Source organism: Myotis daubentonii, chromosome 1 (assembly GCF_963259705.1).
Source record: "Myotis daubentonii chromosome 1, mMyoDau2.1, whole genome shotgun sequence".
Taxonomy (NCBI): Eukaryota; Metazoa; Chordata; class Mammalia; order Chiroptera; family Vespertilionidae; genus Myotis; species Myotis daubentonii.
In genome coordinates this window covers 139,313,475-139,330,270 of record NC_081840.1, presented here as the reverse complement: position 1 = coordinate 139,330,270, position 16,796 = coordinate 139,313,475, and the positions used below count along the sequence as shown (strand labels likewise).

Below are 16,796 nucleotides of genomic sequence, written 5' to 3'. Positions count from 1 at the left end.
TCTCTCTTGCAGCCTGTAAGATTCTCTCTTTGTCCTGAACATTTGCCATGGTGATTATGATGTGTCTTGGTGTGGGTCTTTTCGGGTTCACCTTGTTTGGGACTCTCTGGGCTTGTGTGACTTTTTTCTTCCCCACCTCAGGAAAGTTTTCTGATATTATTTCTTCAAGTAGGTTTTCTAATCCTTGTTCATCCTTCTGTTGTTCTGGTACTCCTATTATTCGTATGTTGTTTCGTTTCATGTTGTCCCAAAGCTCCCTTAGGTTCTCCTCCTGTCTTTTAATTTTTTTCTCCAATTGCAGTACATTTTGGGTGTGTTTTGCTTCCTTGTCTTCTAATTCACTAATTCGGTCCTCCGCTTCTCCTAGTCTACTGTTGATACTTTCAATGGAGTTTTTCATTGCAGCTATATCACTCTTCATTTCTTCTTGGGTCTTACTTAAGTTGTTGATTTTTTCATCTGTTTCTTCTAGCTTCTTCCATATGTTATCGATTTTTTCATCTGTTTCTTCTAGCTTCTTCCATATGTTATCGATTTTTTCATCTGTTTCTTCTTGCTTCTTGAAGAGGTTGTCGATTTTTTCCTCCATCCGGTTTATGCACTCTAGGATCCTTATTCTGAATTCTTTATCTGTCATGTTGCATGCCTCTGTATTACTTAGCTGCTTTTCTGGAGAGTCCTCCTTCTCTTTCCTTTGGGGGTTTCTTTGTCTACCCATGTTTGATCTCACTGACATATCTAGATGTTGAGTCGTTCAGTGGTTGCTCCCTGGGTGGCAGTGACTCCTTGGTCTGTGGTTGCTCTTCGGGCGGTTGCGGTAGCTGCTGCTCTTCAGTTGGCAGCAGCTCCTCTGGTGGGTGCTGTTCACAGCTGTGGTGGCTCTTCTGGCTGGTGGGGCGAGGTTTCACGTACAGCTGCTGTTCCTCAGCAGAGGATGTGGTGCTCAGGAGGTTGCTGTTGCTTGGATCCGCTGCATTGATTTAAAGGCGCAAAATACAACACAACAAGGCACCACGTACCATGCACTATACACAAATATATTCACGATATTAATAACCCCAGATAAAGGTGACCACCTGAATTAAGAGAATTAGGGGATAAGGAAGAAGGAAGAGAAAAAGATAAAAGAAAAAAAAGAAAAGAAAAGTAGGGACCAAAAAAAGGAGTGCAAAAATGAAATCGGGAAAAAGGAGGGGGGGAAATAAAAGCAAGAAAAGAAAAGAAAAAAAAAAAAGGCGAAAAGAGAGAATGAAGTGGAAGAGGGGAAGAGACTTTTTATATGAGGAGAATACTCCTATAGAACAGCCATTAATCCCAACAAATTCCAGCAACAGCTCCCTGGATATGGATGCAAACTAGAATCAAGCAATAATATAACAATGAAAATAGAATGGAGAACACTAATCCCAAAATAAAATAAAGAGAAAATAAAATAGCACTATAAAAAATGGTAAAATGGTAGCAGTAATAATACTGGTTAAAAAATAAGAAGGTAGTAATTAAAAGGGTAAAATCAGGTGATGGAAAAAGAAAAAAAAAGAACAGAAAAAAAAATTGATTTCTTAGTTAAAAAGTGAAAAAAGAAAAAAAAATGCAGTAGTGAAGGTCCTTCGGTTCTTCTATTCTTCAGTGTGGCTCGCCTTAGACCTTCCAGGTATTCAGGAGAGTGTTGAGTTTCCCTGCGATATACTGTTCCTCTGTGTTGTGAACCACAGTCCTTATTTTAAAGCAGGTCGCATTTATTTCCCAGACTGCCTTATTTTGTGTTTAGCAAAGAGTCAGTTTGTGGGTCAGCCTCTGGGTGGCAGTGTTCTGGGGTTGGCCTCTGAGGCTATAGGGCCTCTCTTTCCAGTGGAAGTTCACTGCCCAGAGCTGACTGCATAATAGTTAGTTACCGGCGCTATGTTGTTGCTGGGATTGAAAATCCCTCTATAGGCCAGACCCTGTTAACTCCCAGGGACTGATAAGGTTATTCTAATCCTTGATCTCGTACAGGGTGGAATCTGGGTGTGGCTGTGCTCCTTGCCTGGGGGCCGGGGGGAGGAGTCTCATTCTCTGGAGAGAATGGCTGCCCCAGTCTTGGGCTCAGGGGTGTCTCAGCACTCAATTCGCTGCCACCTCTCCCGGCTCCCCCTCTCTCCCCAGTCTCTCCCCAGATTCCACTCCTCAGCACACTCTCCCTCTCTTCAGCACAGGTGAGTGTCTGTATCCGAAATGTCCCATGAACAGGATTCAGTGAAAACAGACAAACAAACACCGGCCGCGGAAACGGGGAAGGCTTGGTTTCTGTAAGCTTCTTCTCTTACCGGGACTGTATGGTCAGGTCAGCTCTTCAGGCTGCCCCCTTTAGGCTCAGTCCTCCGCGGTCACAGAACCCAGCTCTCAATTTCCCTGGCGGCGCCAGGAATCCCGCGGTTCTCCTTTCCCCCGTCAGGGGCTGTGCCTGTCCCAGGGGACGCGGCTGTCTGCCACGCGGTCTCCCTCCGACTCTCTGGGCTCAGAGGTCTGGCAAACTTTCCTGCCCAAATCCCTGGTTTTTTTTTTTACCTTTCCAGGGAGTTCTGCTCTTCCGGGCTGCAAACCCTCTCACCAGCTGAGCAATTTCGCCAATTCGGTGTGGGTGTTACTAGTTTCAGCTAGCTGCTCATTCCATTTGCTCAGGGACACGACCTGGGACACGTCTGCCTATATCGCCGCCATCTTGGTTCTCTCCTTTGTCAAATATTAATTGACCATAAAGGCGTGGGTTTATTTCTGGACTCTATTCTATTCCATTGATCTATGTCTATATTTATTCCAGTACCATGCTATTTTGATTACCATGGCCTTGTAGTATAGTTTGACATCAGGTAGCATGACTCCTCCAACTTTGTTCTTTTTTCTCAAGATTGCTGTGGATAATTGAGGTCTTTTGTGATTCCATATAAGTTTTTGAAATATTTGTTCTAATTCTATGAAATATGCTATTGATATCTTGAAAGGAATTGTTTTGAATCTATAGATTATTTTCGGTAGTATGGACATTTTAATAATGTTAATTCTTCCTATCCATGAGCATGTATATGCGTCTACTTATTTTTATCTTCTTCAATTTTTCTTCAGTGTCTTATAATTTTCTGAGTACAGGTCTTTAATATCTTTGGTTAAATTTATTCCTAGGTGATATATCCTATATAATAAAAGAGCAATATGCAAATTAACCCTCACTCCATCACAAAGATGGTGGCGGCCACGGAGCTGGAGTGAGCAGGAGGTTCGGGTTGCCCCCAGCCATGGAGGCAGCCAAGCTTCCCACCTGCCCTAGCTGGCCCTGAGTTCCGTTCAAGGCTACAAAGTTTCAATTATAGAAGATAAATAAACCCCAGATACCTGCTTCCAGCCGGCGTGGCATCCGCTCAAGGAAGTGCTGGGTTGCCAGGAAGCTTCTAGCTGAAACAAGTCTACAAAGTTTCAATTATAGAAGTTAAATAAATCCCAGATACCTGCTTCCATCCCACGGGCATGGCCAGCCTAAAAACAGCCATCAGCCCCTCACCAGGCTGGCCAGGCACCCCAGTGGGACCCCCACCCTGATCCGGGACATGCTTCAGGGCAAACCAGGGGACCCCCACCCATGCACCAGGCCTCTGTCTTGTATAATAAAAGGGTAATATGCAAATTGACCCTAACAGCAGAATGACTGGGAATGACTGGTCACTATGACACACACTGACCACCAGGGGGCAGACACTCAATTCAGGAGATGCCCCCTGGTGGTCAGTGTGCTCCCACAGGGGAAGCTCTGCTCAGCCACAAGCCAGGCTGACGGCTGCCAGTACAGCGGTGGTGGCGGGAGCCTCTCCCACTTCCTCATCAGCGCTAAGGATGTCCGACTGCAGCTTAGGCCTGCTCCCTTCTGGCAAGTGGACATCACCTGAGGGCTCCCGGGCTGCCAGAGGGATGTCTGACTGCCAGCGTAGGCCCGATCCCCCGGGAAGCGGGGCCTAAGCCAGCAGGTGGACATCCCCCAAGGGGTCCCAAACTGTGAGAGGGCACAGGCTGGGCTGAGGGACCCCCCCCCCAAGTGCACAAATTTTTGTGCACCCGGCCTCTAGTATATCTATAATAATAAAAGCATAATATGCTAATTAGACTGGACAGCCAAACAACCTTCCAGACCTCATTCCGGATATCCTTCCAGACCAAGCCATGGTGGCGAGGGCTGAGGCAGAGTTGGTTAGGGGTGATCAGGCAGACAGGGAAGTGGTTAGGGGCAATCAGGCAGGCAGGTGAGTGGTTAGAGGTGATCAGGCAGGCTGTCAGGCCAGCGGTTAAGGAGCCAGCAGTCCCGGATTGCAAGAGGGTGCAGGCCGGGCTGAGGGACCCACTCCCCAGTGCAAAAATTTCATGCACCAGGCCTCTAGTATTATATTATATTATATTTTTATTGATTTCAGAGAGGAAGGGAGAGGGCAAGAGAGAGAAACATCAATGATGAGAGAGAATCATTGATCAGCTGCCTCCCACACATCTCCCAGTGGAGATGGAGCCTGCAACCTGGGCATGTGCCCTTGACTGTAATCAAACCCAGGACCTTTCAGTCCACAGGCTGACACTCTATCCCCTGAGCCAAACTGGCTAGGGCAGAAAGATGGCATTTGTGGTGTGGGAGAGGGACTCAGCACAGGGACCCTGGTGGCTATCCCTTCAGCTCTCTTCTGGAGCCACAAATGTCAATCTCTCCTCACACTCTAGTTCACTCTGTGCCAGAGCCCAGGGTGCGTGGCAGTGAATGAAATTTGTGTGTTGGTTCTTACGAGGGTGCCTGTGGTCAACCTGTGTCTCTCGCTTGTGGACTGAATCCTCATTGCTTGTCACAGTCAGATGTTATGTGGGTGCCTCTTCCCAGCTCCTGTGCTCTGGGCTGGGTAGCCTGGCATGAGTTGAGACCCCACACTCCTCAGGGGGAACCTTTGCACTGAGATATCCCTCCAGACTCAGCTGCTGCTGGTGGGAGCAGGCCAGCTCTCTTTCCGTCTCCGCCCTGCCGACCTGTCTCATTGTAGCTTCTTCTGTACATTCTTGGTTCTAAGTCCTCTGTTCAGTTCACTTTCAATTGGTTGTTCAGGTTGATTGCTCTAGATTTTAGTTGTGATTCCAGTTTGGTCTTGGGAGGAGGTGTGTGTACCTTCCGCCATCTCTGCCATCTTGGATCTCCTCCTTGGAGTTTTCTCGTTGGCAGCACTCTGGCTTTGCAGTCGTCACCTGGATTCCTTCTTAGTTCAACATCTCTGGCTCTGGTGCTTCTCAGCTTCCGGAAGCCATCACTAGCATCACTGACGTTAGAGCCACACTCACTATCATCGCATTATCTGCAGCCACCCCCCACCCCCCTCTCCTCAGATCCTTGGAATAATGGTCACCTTTCCTCAGGTGCCATTTTCCAGTCCTGGTTTCCACTGGAAAAACATGCAGAAAGGTGTGAGGAGAAGTAAGCCGACTCAGAGCAACGCCTGGTCTTCTCTACCGGTAAGTCTGTGGCAGGAAGATAGGCGGGCAGAAAGCACTTCTATTTCCTGATGCTCCAGTCATTGCCGCTGAGGGGAAGGGAGGGACAGCCTGAGCTCCAGCTCAGCCTGGGGCTGACTTCCCTTATGTGCAAGTGTGCTTGTCAGCTGGGCGCACACCACTCAGGTCTTTAGCTGAGGGAACTGAGCTCTTCTTCCAGAACAGGCTGGCTGTCATCACCACAGGGGGGACCAGAGTGGGTGACATTCCTTTGGAAGCAAGTAAGACAGGACAGTTCTGGCCCTGACCAAGCCTGTGGGAGAGGGGGGGTGGTCGCTAGTGCCCAGGATGGTAAAGGGTGAGGCTGCACCAGAAAGCTGGGAATGTCAAGGCTTTGGCTGGGAGGTTTGTGCTCTTTTGGCTTTGGAGTAACTGAACTTGAGACAGTAATCAAGCTAATTTTTCAAAACCCTGATCTCCAATTAAAAAACTAAAAGTTTTTTACACAGCAAAGGAAACCATCAAAAAAACAACAAGAAAGCCCACTGCATGGGAGAACATACTTGCCAATGATATCACCGATAAGGATTTAATCTCAACATTTACAGGGAATCTCATACAACTTAACAAAAGGAAGATAAACAATCCAATCAAAAAATGGGCAACGAACCTAAATACTTTTTGAAAGACAGAAGAAAGCCCAAAAGACATATGAAAACATGCTCAAAATCACTAATCATCCGAGAGATGCAAATCAAAACAACAATGAGGTACCATCTCACACCTGTCAGAATGGCTATCATCAACAAATCAACAAACGACAAGTGCTGGAGAGGATGTGGAGAAAAAGGAACCCTCATGCATTGCTGGTGGGAATGCAGACTGGTGCAGCCTCTGTGGAGAACAGTATGGAGTTTCCTCAAAAAACTAAAAATGGAATTCCCATTTGACCCAGTGATCCCACTTTTAGGAATATATTCCAAGAAACTAGAAACAACAATTAGAAAAGATATATGCACCCCTATGTTCATAGCAGCACAATTCACCATAGCTAAGATTTGGAAACAGTCTAAGTGCCCATCAGCAGATGAGTGGATTAAAAAACTGTGGTATATCTACACAATGGAATACTACATGGTGATAAAAAAGGAGTTCTTACCATTTGCAACAGCATTATGCTAAGTGAAATAAGCCAGTCAGAGAAAGATAAATATCATATGATCTTACTCTTTTGTGGAATATAATGAACAACATAAACTGATGAACAAAAACAGATCCAGAGACAGAGAAGCATCAATCAGACCATCAAACATCAGAGGGAAGGTAGGGGAGGGCGGGGGTAAGGGGGAGAGATCAAGCAAAGGACTTATATGCAAGCATATAGGCCTAACCAATGGACACAGACAACAGGGGGGGTGAGGGAATGAGTGGGGGGCATGGGGGGGGATGTGGGGATAAGGACACATATGTAATAACTTAATCAATAAAAAATAATAATAATTAAAAAACAAACAAAAAAAACCCTAAAAGTTTTGCCCAGGCCCGTGTGGCTCAGTTAGTTAGAGTGTCATCCTATACACTGAAGGGTTGCATCATCTGTTGCAGGGCACATACCCAGGTTACAGGTTCGATGCAGGTTCAATCCCCGGTTTTGGTGGGTATGGGAGGCAACCAATCGATGTTTCTCATATCGATGTTTTTTTCTCTCTCCCTCTCACTTCCTCTCTCTCTAAAATCAATAAAAACATGTCCTTGGGTGAGGATTAAAAATCAAAGCTAAACTAAACTAAAACTAAAAGTTAAAAAATATATATTTTCAATTTTCCTCAGTGCCACCATCATGCCAGGAGCGTCTGGCATTGCTATGGCAGCACCATGAGGACTCTGTGTGGCTGCACACACAGTGGTGAACGTTGATGGAACTGGAGATTTTCCTCTTCTCGGTGTCCTCCATGGGCAAGCAGGATCATTTAATTTTGCAGAAGGCAGAAGTGGGAAAAGGGAGCAGGAGAAGTGAGGCTCTGAGCCAAGTGGAAACACACAGCCCCAAACATCCAATTGGGCACCAGATGGAGTGACTTGTCAGCCTCCGCAATCTGTCTGTCATGAGCCCTCGCAACTCAGACCCTCTCCTTCTCCTTCCTCATTTCCCACCCCCCTCCAAAATGGTTTTCATGATTCAAATTGTGTCATTTTTCTCCTTAAATCGAATACTTTTCCTTTTGCGTACAAAAACATTATGAACTTTGTGCTTAGTATGCAAGGCCCTTCTTGTTTTGGTTCCAACCTGCTTTATGACATCACTATGCTCCTCCCCGAAGGCGCAGGCCTAGCCAGATACCTTGCTTTTCTGCCTGGACCTTCACTTTTCGTCCCCTGGCTGTGAGTGAGGGCCATCTGCGCCTGCTCCCACCTGCCCAGCCCGCGGTGGTTTGTGGCTCATTGCTGTCCTGCTTTCCTGCTGGATTCTGAGTTCTTTGAGGACAAGAGTTGAGTTTTCCTGGAACCTTACACCATTGCCCGATAACGAGGCACACAACAGATGTGGTGGCACGGCAGGCTTTGTGCCCTGGAAGCAGGTCAGCAGTGGGGGCCACGCTCTCAGCCCACCAGGGCATTACCGGGGGGCGTGGCCTCCTCCTGGGCTGAGAGCCAGAATAACTAGGGGTGGTTGCGGTGGACGAATCACTAACTAAAATCCAGAGCACAGACTTCAGGAGCCGTCACCCCTGCCCCTCACAGGCTGCTCCTCCTGCTCCCACACCAGTCCTCTCAGGGTCAGCTCCCAAGATGGCCACGGCTTGAGACATTTGGGGTGGTCACACTATGAATACCATTATATTTTTAAAAATATACAAATATATTTAAAAATTAATACAAATATATTTAAAAGGCAGCCACACACGCAGCATTGTTTGCATTGGATCCTTTATCCACTTCGTTGCCTTATTACCTCCTGCTCACCCATCAAATCTTAAACGCCATGAAGGCTCAAATGACAGCTCCTCTCTGAGGTGTTTTGAGCCGCCCCTCCCCCCAGAGCACAGTTTCTGTCTTGGGGTTCCTACAGCATTGAGAGGCCCTATTCTTGTAGGGTGAAGGGGTTCAAGAGTGCAGGCCACCCCAGGCTGACCCCCTCACTTTTCAGGGAACAGGGTCTCTGGAAACCCTGCATGCAGCTCACACGTGTGAGTTTTTTCAAAGTGGACACATCAGACAGGGCTTCCTATGTACACGCCCTTAGAGCGTGCCCGGGTGTAGCATGTTCTATGCAGAAGCAAGAACCCCCTCTTTCTCTCGAGAAAAATGCTGATGGTGCCTCAGAGCTGGCACTGGGCCTGGAAAGCAGCCAGGGGTGGAGGCGGACCCTCCTATGTCCCCTCTTCTCCCAGGGCTTCCCTAACCTGACTTCTGGGCTTCTCTGGGCACATCTGCTTCGTTCCTCCCTCCCCACCCTGGGCTCCCCGCACTGCAGCTCCAGGCCAACTAGGAGGCGGCAGCTTTTCATCATTTAGTGCCCTGCTGCTACGGGATGTTCTCAGGTCACCCGCCAAGCCCCGGCCATGCACACTCAGAGCAGGTCACAGAACACCCTGAGTTGGTGAAGGAGGCGGCTGCTGAGAGCCTGGCCGAGGGCTGTGGAGCCACCTGGTGGACCTTCGAGGTAGAGCTGCCCTTGTTACCTCAGCCCTTGCTACTTGGCTGAACCCAGAATTCCTTAGCGAGCTTTCCCAGCACGCACCTGCCGGGCCTCATTTCCCAGCTTCACAGCCCACTCTGGTGGGTGGTCACACGTGAGAACATGGGCTTGCCTCGCTGTCCCCATTCTGCGTGGCCGTGCGATGTGACTGGGACCCTGTGATACCCGAGGGAATTTACGTGGCCTTTTCTCTCCCTCTAACCAGTGGTTCTCAACCTTCCTAATGCCGCGACCCTTTAATACAGTTCCTCATGTTGTGGTGACCCCCGATTTCATGGTTACAAATTGAACATAATTAAAGCATAGTGATTAATCACAAAAACAATATGTAATTATACATGTGTTTTCCGATGGTCTTAGGCGACCCCTGTGAAAGGGTCGTTCGACCCCCAAAGGGGTCGCGACCTACAGGTTGAGAACAGCTGCCTAAACCCTATTGATAACAGGGGAACTGGTGCTAAAATAAGTTGGCCTGTGTGGCTCAGTGGTTGAGTGTTAACCCATGAACCAGGAGGTCACGGGGTTCCATTCCCAGTCAGGGCACATGCCTGGGTTTCAGGCTCAATCTCCAGTAGGGGGCGTGCAGGAGGCAGCTGTTTGATGATTCTCATCATTGAGTTTCTCTCTCACCCTATCCTATCCTTTCCTCTCTGAAATCAATACAAATATATTTTAAAAAAATAAACATGAAAGGGCAAAAGTTTGAAAAAGCTACATTGTAAAAGGAGGGAGCGGGAGTTCAGGAGTGAGTGGAGGTGGCCTGGTGCACGTGGGGGCTGGGCACCTTTCCCCTGTGCCCCTGAACGCCACCCCAGGTCACAGCCACCTGCCGTGCTGGGGTTCCCTCCAAAGGGAATAGCTTTTGGTACAAAATGTGATACAACCCGCAGGGCTGCTCGGCCCTGCTGACATGTGGGCCGGGTCGGTCTTGGTTGTGGGTCTGTCCTGTGCAAGGAGGTGGCTGGCAGCACCTGGCCTCTGCTCCCTGGCTGCCAGCACACCCACAGCTCCTAGTGTGACCACCCCAATATCTCCAGACATTGCTGAGTGTCTGCTGGGGGCACAACGGCCCGAGGGTGAGAACTGCTGGGAGTTACCGGTCGCAGGCGATGGAGGGATCAGCTGTGACAGGGGATGGAGAGAAGGGATGCAGTTCATCAGGAGCCAGGCCACCTGGCCTCCCTCGCAGCGCTCACAGCCGGGTGCTTGATGCGGAGTAGACAGCAGCACCTCGAAAAGATGCCCAGACTGACTCTCACCTTCTTTGGCAGCATTCGACCCTTCGCCACAGACCTCCCCCACCATTCAAGTGTGGCTTGGGGGGACAATGAGAGTTACCCACAGCTGAGGTAATGTCTCTGCGTTCACTCCTCGGGCAAAAAGTGTCTGCAGGCTGAGGTCCAGTTGGAGGTGTTGGCAGGGCCCCTCGTAAGGGGTTGGATTGTATTTAAATGCACCTGGAATGATCTGTGGAATCTAACAGGTGAACATGTAACTGGGATACATAAAAATTCATTGTTGGATCCAAAATATCAATTGCACAAGGACAGGGCAGGGGCCTTTGGCTTCGTTCTGTACCCTTGTGCTTCTAGCTTCTAGCCCCGTCATCTCTGCAGTAGATGCAATACATCCCCCAGAAATTCCACAAGTAGAAATAACAGCACATTCATGGTGACCAGAGCAGGAGAGGGGCTGCCTGCACAGACTCGCATTCCTGCCTATGGGATTTACTGCCCAGGGAACTCTACCTTCCTTCTCTTAGTCAGCTGGGGCTGCCCTTACAGATGCCACAGACTGGGTGGCTGAAACGACAGACATTTTTCTCGCACAGTTCTGAGGCTGGAAGTCTGAGAGCCGGGTGCAAGCCTGGCTGGGTTCTGGCCTGCAGGTGCCACCTTCTCAGGTATCTCCTCTTATGAGGGCATCCCTCCCACCATGAGGGCCTCATTGTCACTACCTCATCTAACCTTCAGACCCCACCTCCAAACACCATCACATGGGGATTAGGGCGTCATTATATGAATGGGGGAGGGGGAGAGCGTGGACAGCAACATTCAGTTCTGCCCCTCTGGCATTTAGAATTCCACCACTGGGTGCATGGCTATTTGATTAAATGCTATTTTCTTCCCATATCCCTAATTTTTTTAAAGTTGATTTCAGAGAGGAAGGGAGAGAGATAGAAACATCAATGATGAGAGAGAATTTTGATCTGCTGCCTCTTGCACGCCCCACACTGGGGATTGAGCCTGCAACCCGGGCATGTGCCCTTGACCGGAATTGAACCTGAAACCCTTCAGTCCATAGGCTGACGCTCTATCCACTGAGCCAAACCGGCGAGGGCAGGAACATTAATTTTTTAGTGCCTTAGTTTACCATCACTTCCCCCCAAGATAGGAATGATGGGAGGTAGTGATTCTGAAGGAGGCCTTGCGATGAGGAAAAATGCCACCTGCCTCACACTTTCATCCAGGGCCCAGGTGCACCCTGCCGGCGGGCTGCGCACTTCACAGCTGTGGCAAAACGGAAATGAAGTTGAGAGATTTAGTGAAGAGCAGGGCTTCCAATAGTCTCCTAGAGGAAGTTCCAGAAATGACCACCAAGTGGCAGCAAGTGAACACTCGTTCCTAAAACCCTGCGGAATCTTCCGGGAGCCTACCTAACCTCAGCCTGGCTAAGTCCTAGGAACAGTGTGAGGCCCCCAGGTCCCCTCCGCAGAAGAGCGTGGCCCTTCATGGTTTGTAGCGGGCCTGCCATGGCCCCTTTGGGAGTGCGTATAGGTATGAATCCCTGTACTTATTGCATACTTCAGCCTCCCCTCGGCGCTATGACCGAGAGGTGCTAGAGCAGGGGCCCTGACCCAGGCTTCCTGGGGAGAACATTCCAGGCAGAGGGAACCCCTGGGGCTCGGGCTTGTCTGAGGGATAGAGGTGGTTGGGATGAAGGGAGCGATGGGGCAGGGGGTTTGGGCTAAGTCTAAGGGCAGGGAGCAGCAGGTCCCATAGGGCAGCAATGCCTGCTTTCCCCTGGGAGCGCCTCCTTTGAGGAATTTTACACAGAAGGGACAGGAGGGGAAAGGGCAGTCATGGGCCCTTTCTCTGGGGTCACTCATTAAAAGGCAAATCTGTGTCCAGGTCATGTAACTTGTGCAGGCCTGGCCAGGTCCCTCCACTGTGACTGCCCACTGGTGGAAATAAAGAACGTTGATTGCAATCACCGCACAATGGTCTATTTATCCTGCAAGTTTCCTTCCCTGACTTCATTTCTAGGCGAGTGAACTCTTTCTTGTAAAATACAACCTCCTGGCTGGGTTTCTCAGAGCAGATGTCAGGGCAAGAAGCGCTTCTCATGGCTCAGGAGATGGAGACCCTCTGCTTCAGGAAGGGCAGGCTCCGTGCCAGGGATGGGGGGGCAGAGGCACTGAGGCGGACTCAGGCCTGGGTGCGTGCGGGCCAGTGAGCACAAAACCAGCACGGGGGAACGACCCAGGAAAGGAGACAGAACAGGCCAAAGGTGAAGTCTCCTTCCTGAGAAACCTTAGATCTCTGATCCGTCTGTAACCTTAGGTCTAATCTAATACTGCCTCCCCCGACAGAGCGCCGGACTGTGTTAGGGGCCCTCTGTGCCCCGACCCCTGCAGAGGGATGCTGATAGTTAGGTGCAAGCTTGGTCCCTACTTCATCAGTAGGAAAGAGACTTCATCTCATTTGTTTAATATGGAATCTTTCAAGAAAGCCAAAGACAGAGACTGAAAAATGTGCAGTCTGTGTAGCAATGTGGGGCATGGGTACCACTAGAGGGAGCCATTGGAGGGTGTGGTGGGAGCCCACTGGTTGAACCTCTTGCCTCCAGGTCATCAGGGTGAGTCTTGGCTTTTACGGTGGCTGTGGAGCTGGAAGGCAGGAGCCCTCACAGGTCTGGGGTTCTCTCCTCAAAAGTGCTCTTGTAATCACCTTGTCTCCTTTGGACATGATCTCCTCAGGAGAGTAGATCAGAGTGTGTGCGGTGGCCTGTGACCCGTGGTGCATTTTCCTGGACAAGGTCACCCGGTTACTTTTGCAAGATTACCCGTTGCATATTCGGTAGAAGCAGCCTTCATCCCTCTACTGCAGCCTTCATCCCTCTACTGCCTCCAAAAAACTCCTGATTGTTCTCCAAAGCCTGTGCGTTGACAGGGCCATGGGGAGGGGAGGAAGCTAGTCCCCGCTGCAGGGCAGGCAGGGGGAAGCACCTGATTTGTCCTGAATCTGGCTGGGGGGCGAGGGGAGTGGTCAGACCTGCTCTCAGTGCCCAGTGGAGTATCTCCTTTTGGTCACAGGTCTTGCCCTGGTACTGGCTCAGGGATGGGCACCAGCTCCACCCCTCACCGCCAGCAGGCTCTGGGGTGGGGTGATTGGGGTGCACCTTTCTCCCAAGCCTGAAAACCCCACCTCTCTCTTCTGTGGCTGTGGTTCTAGGGCCGTGGCTCTGCCCCAAATCCATGTAAGTCTTTGTTTTACTTTGGAAAGAATTCCAGCCACAAGCAGCATTAAAAGGAGAGCGGCCTCCTCCGTGAGGCAGCACTATTGACCGTTCTGTGTTGCACCTGCAAGAGCCCAGCGCCAGCATGAAACATCTCGGTGTCTGACTCCTCCGCAGGCCTGTTGGTGCCACCCCCTCCCCACGGGAGCCTCTGAGGGGCCATCCTTGCAGAAGTGATGAAGGCGACCACAATCCTGACCAACCCTTACCGAGTGTGTGGCATGTGCCAGGCTCCGTCTTAGGAATTTTCTGTGCTTCTCATTTAATCCTCTCGTCAGTCCTAGGTTCCTTTACTATTCTCCGTTACTGATGAGAAAACCAAGACATGCCCAAGGCTGCAGCACCAGCCGGTGGCCCCGATTACGGACTGTAGAATGGATCGGAGAAGCCTCCGTGGTTTATTCCTAAGAACCTTTTTCCGATATAATAATTTGTTAGTTGAATGATGAACTTAAAAGATAATGTAGAGAGACGCTACTAATAGTATTTTAACAAAAACCTAAAATCCAGCCGCCGCCTATCTAACATCACCCACCTGAGCTGTTAAAGGAACCGAGGTGCCTTTTTAAGTGTGGCAGGCAGCTGTGCACACCGGGTCTAGCTCCTCCAATGATGATGGTTTCCCCTCCAACTTCCTGAGGAGGCAGGCAGCGCCTCGCTGGGTCTCAGCCAGGGGCCACGTTGAGTCTCCCCTCCCCCCCTCCCCCAACGAACTGTCTGTTCCTTCATTACAGGGGCTGAAACTGGTCCTCACATGTATATCCTGCCAGAGCTCTGGGAGGTCTGAAGTTGCATTGAAAGCATGAGCCACAATCTGTTCTTTAGCTGCTGACCCAGAGTCTCAGCTGCTCACACACAGGAGCAAATGCATGGGCGTGCAGCAGCTGTTACATCTACTTTAGCATATTGCAGCTGCTGAGTCGGTTCCAGGAGGCAACTGAAATGTTGGAACCTCTGATACCTCAAAGGTTTAAGGCAACTTTCCTGAGTGTTACATACGTCAAACATGTGATTATAGTTACTATAATGAGTAGAGACAGGGTAAAATATTTCTGGTGAAGGCATGCCAGCTCAGCAGCCCGGAGGTTGTAAACACTACCACCGGGTGCTAAAGTAATAAGAAATATTGCACTTTACATGAAACCACCAAGTTAAACATTTTGGAGGCAACAAGTAATGATAAGCAGGTTCCTGAGACTGTTCTAACAAGAACAGTCTGTTTATGTATTGTGTCTATTTATAGATTTACAAAAGTTTATCAGTGTGTCAGTCCATTAGTAATCTGGGCATTATTTTCACGAACCTTTATCCCTATTTTTTAAAGGAAAACTACGTGTAATGTTAGTTATATTTCCCTTTGGACCAATAATATCTGTTTAAAATTAAGAACTCAAACAAACAAAACAAAACAAAACACATCCTAGTGATAAGGACCTTTTATTTCAGTTTCCTTCTCCTGGAATTCAAACAGGAAAAAGCCGGTCGGAAGAACCTCTCTGGAAATGAAGGTGGAGACTGCGCCCAGGTTTGCTTTCTGTGAGCCGAACCTCGGTGAGCCTCCGAGACGAGAGTCAGCAGGTCATGTCGGAAGGCACCACACTCGCAGTGAATTCATGAGACCTCATCATGAGTCACCTCAGAGTTTTCAGAGAAATAGAGCTTTCAGAACACAAGTTTGAGGCTGCTTACATGTCACTGATAATGCCCTCAAAGCCCAAACCATTTCCCTTGGTAACAGTTCCGTTTCATTCTTTGCCTAGGACGCAGCTATAGTAACAAGGTACAAAAAATAATAAGCATGCAGCCCTTTATTAGTTTTGCAATGTCTCTGCTTATAGTTCTGTATATTACATGACTGTGTTATACAAATACAGTTATTTACAAAAACACTCTAGCTGTGCAAACTTGTTACTTTTTAAAAATGTATGGAGAGTCCCATTTCTGCCCATCCCAATATATATTTGTAAAGCATGCATAAAAATTAACTTTGGTGTGGGAAAACTACTCTATGTGCTGTCACATATAGTGTTTTTATGTCTATTTATATATTTACAAAAGTTTTTCAGTTTACAGAACAGTACAGAAGTGTACACTTTAAAATCCACAATGTACTGTAATAGTGTGGGTTGCCAGGTCTCAGAAAACAAAGGAAGGGGTTAGATACTGCAAAGAAAACAACTAGAGAATCCCAATATGTTAAAAAAAAAAAAAAAAGAAGAAGAAGAAGAAGAAGAAAGAAAGAAATGCAAAGAAAACTAGCTCGCTTGGGCTGGCAAATTATTATACATAATTTTCATGGCAGTGCAATTGGTTTGATAAATTGCTTTCTACATATGACCCTGGGTTGGCCTGTTGTCTAGACACTACTTTCAAATGTACAATGCTATAGTATCAAAATGTTTTGGCAAAAAAGATCTTGAAAGGAACCATGAAGTTTTGACAAAAATAGAAATCTGTAATAAAGCTAAATAACACTAAAATAAAAGGAAATATTATAGTATCTCTTTTACAATTTGTATAGTCGCACTTGCGTATTTCTCTGTTCACTTCTAGTCTCTGTAATGAAAAATATTTTTATACAAAACATACTAAAATTCTGAAATCATACATGTTTTACATGCTCAATACGTTTTTTCCTGCCTCACACACATACCCTTCTCTCTCACCATACTCTCTGTAACCCATGCTTGCTTCATTTAACAGGTGTTGAATACAGACAGTTAACACTATGGAATTACAATACAACAACTAAAAAATAAAACCAAACCAAACAAGCTTTACTGAAATCTATTCATCCAGTATTTAGCACATACTTAGCATTAAGCCTCAAACAGTACAGCAATATGTTACATTCTCTTGCGAAAACAGTTGTTAAAAGACTGTTACAATTTTTTTCTAAATTTTTAAATGTAACTCCAACTTGTGCCTGATAGGGTGTGGCCTTTAAGAGGTTTCCTTGGCTGTGGATGGGGTGGCTTTGCTGGAACTTCCATTCTGTGCCTTGTAGCTGGTGAGGCTGGGAGTATGGATGGTCCTGACGCTCCTGGCACCTTGGTTCAGTGAAGTGGGGGAGGCGGGGGGAGGGGGGGGG

The 16,796-nt window shown here is 48.2% G+C and overlaps 1 protein-coding gene across 1 annotated transcript in view; it reads right to left on the bottom strand.

Moving 5' to 3' along the window:
* Window positions 1-15,126: 15,126 nt before the first annotated feature.
* Window positions 15,127-16,796, bottom strand: part of KIAA1217 (KIAA1217 ortholog) — a 315,079-nt gene continuing 313,409 nt past the window's right edge. Inside the window, 1 exon segment of the mRNA XM_059660828.1 lies at window positions 15,127-16,794. Coding sequence (XP_059516811.1) covers window positions 16,649-16,794 — 146 coding nt within the window. The 3' untranslated portion in view covers window positions 15,127-16,648.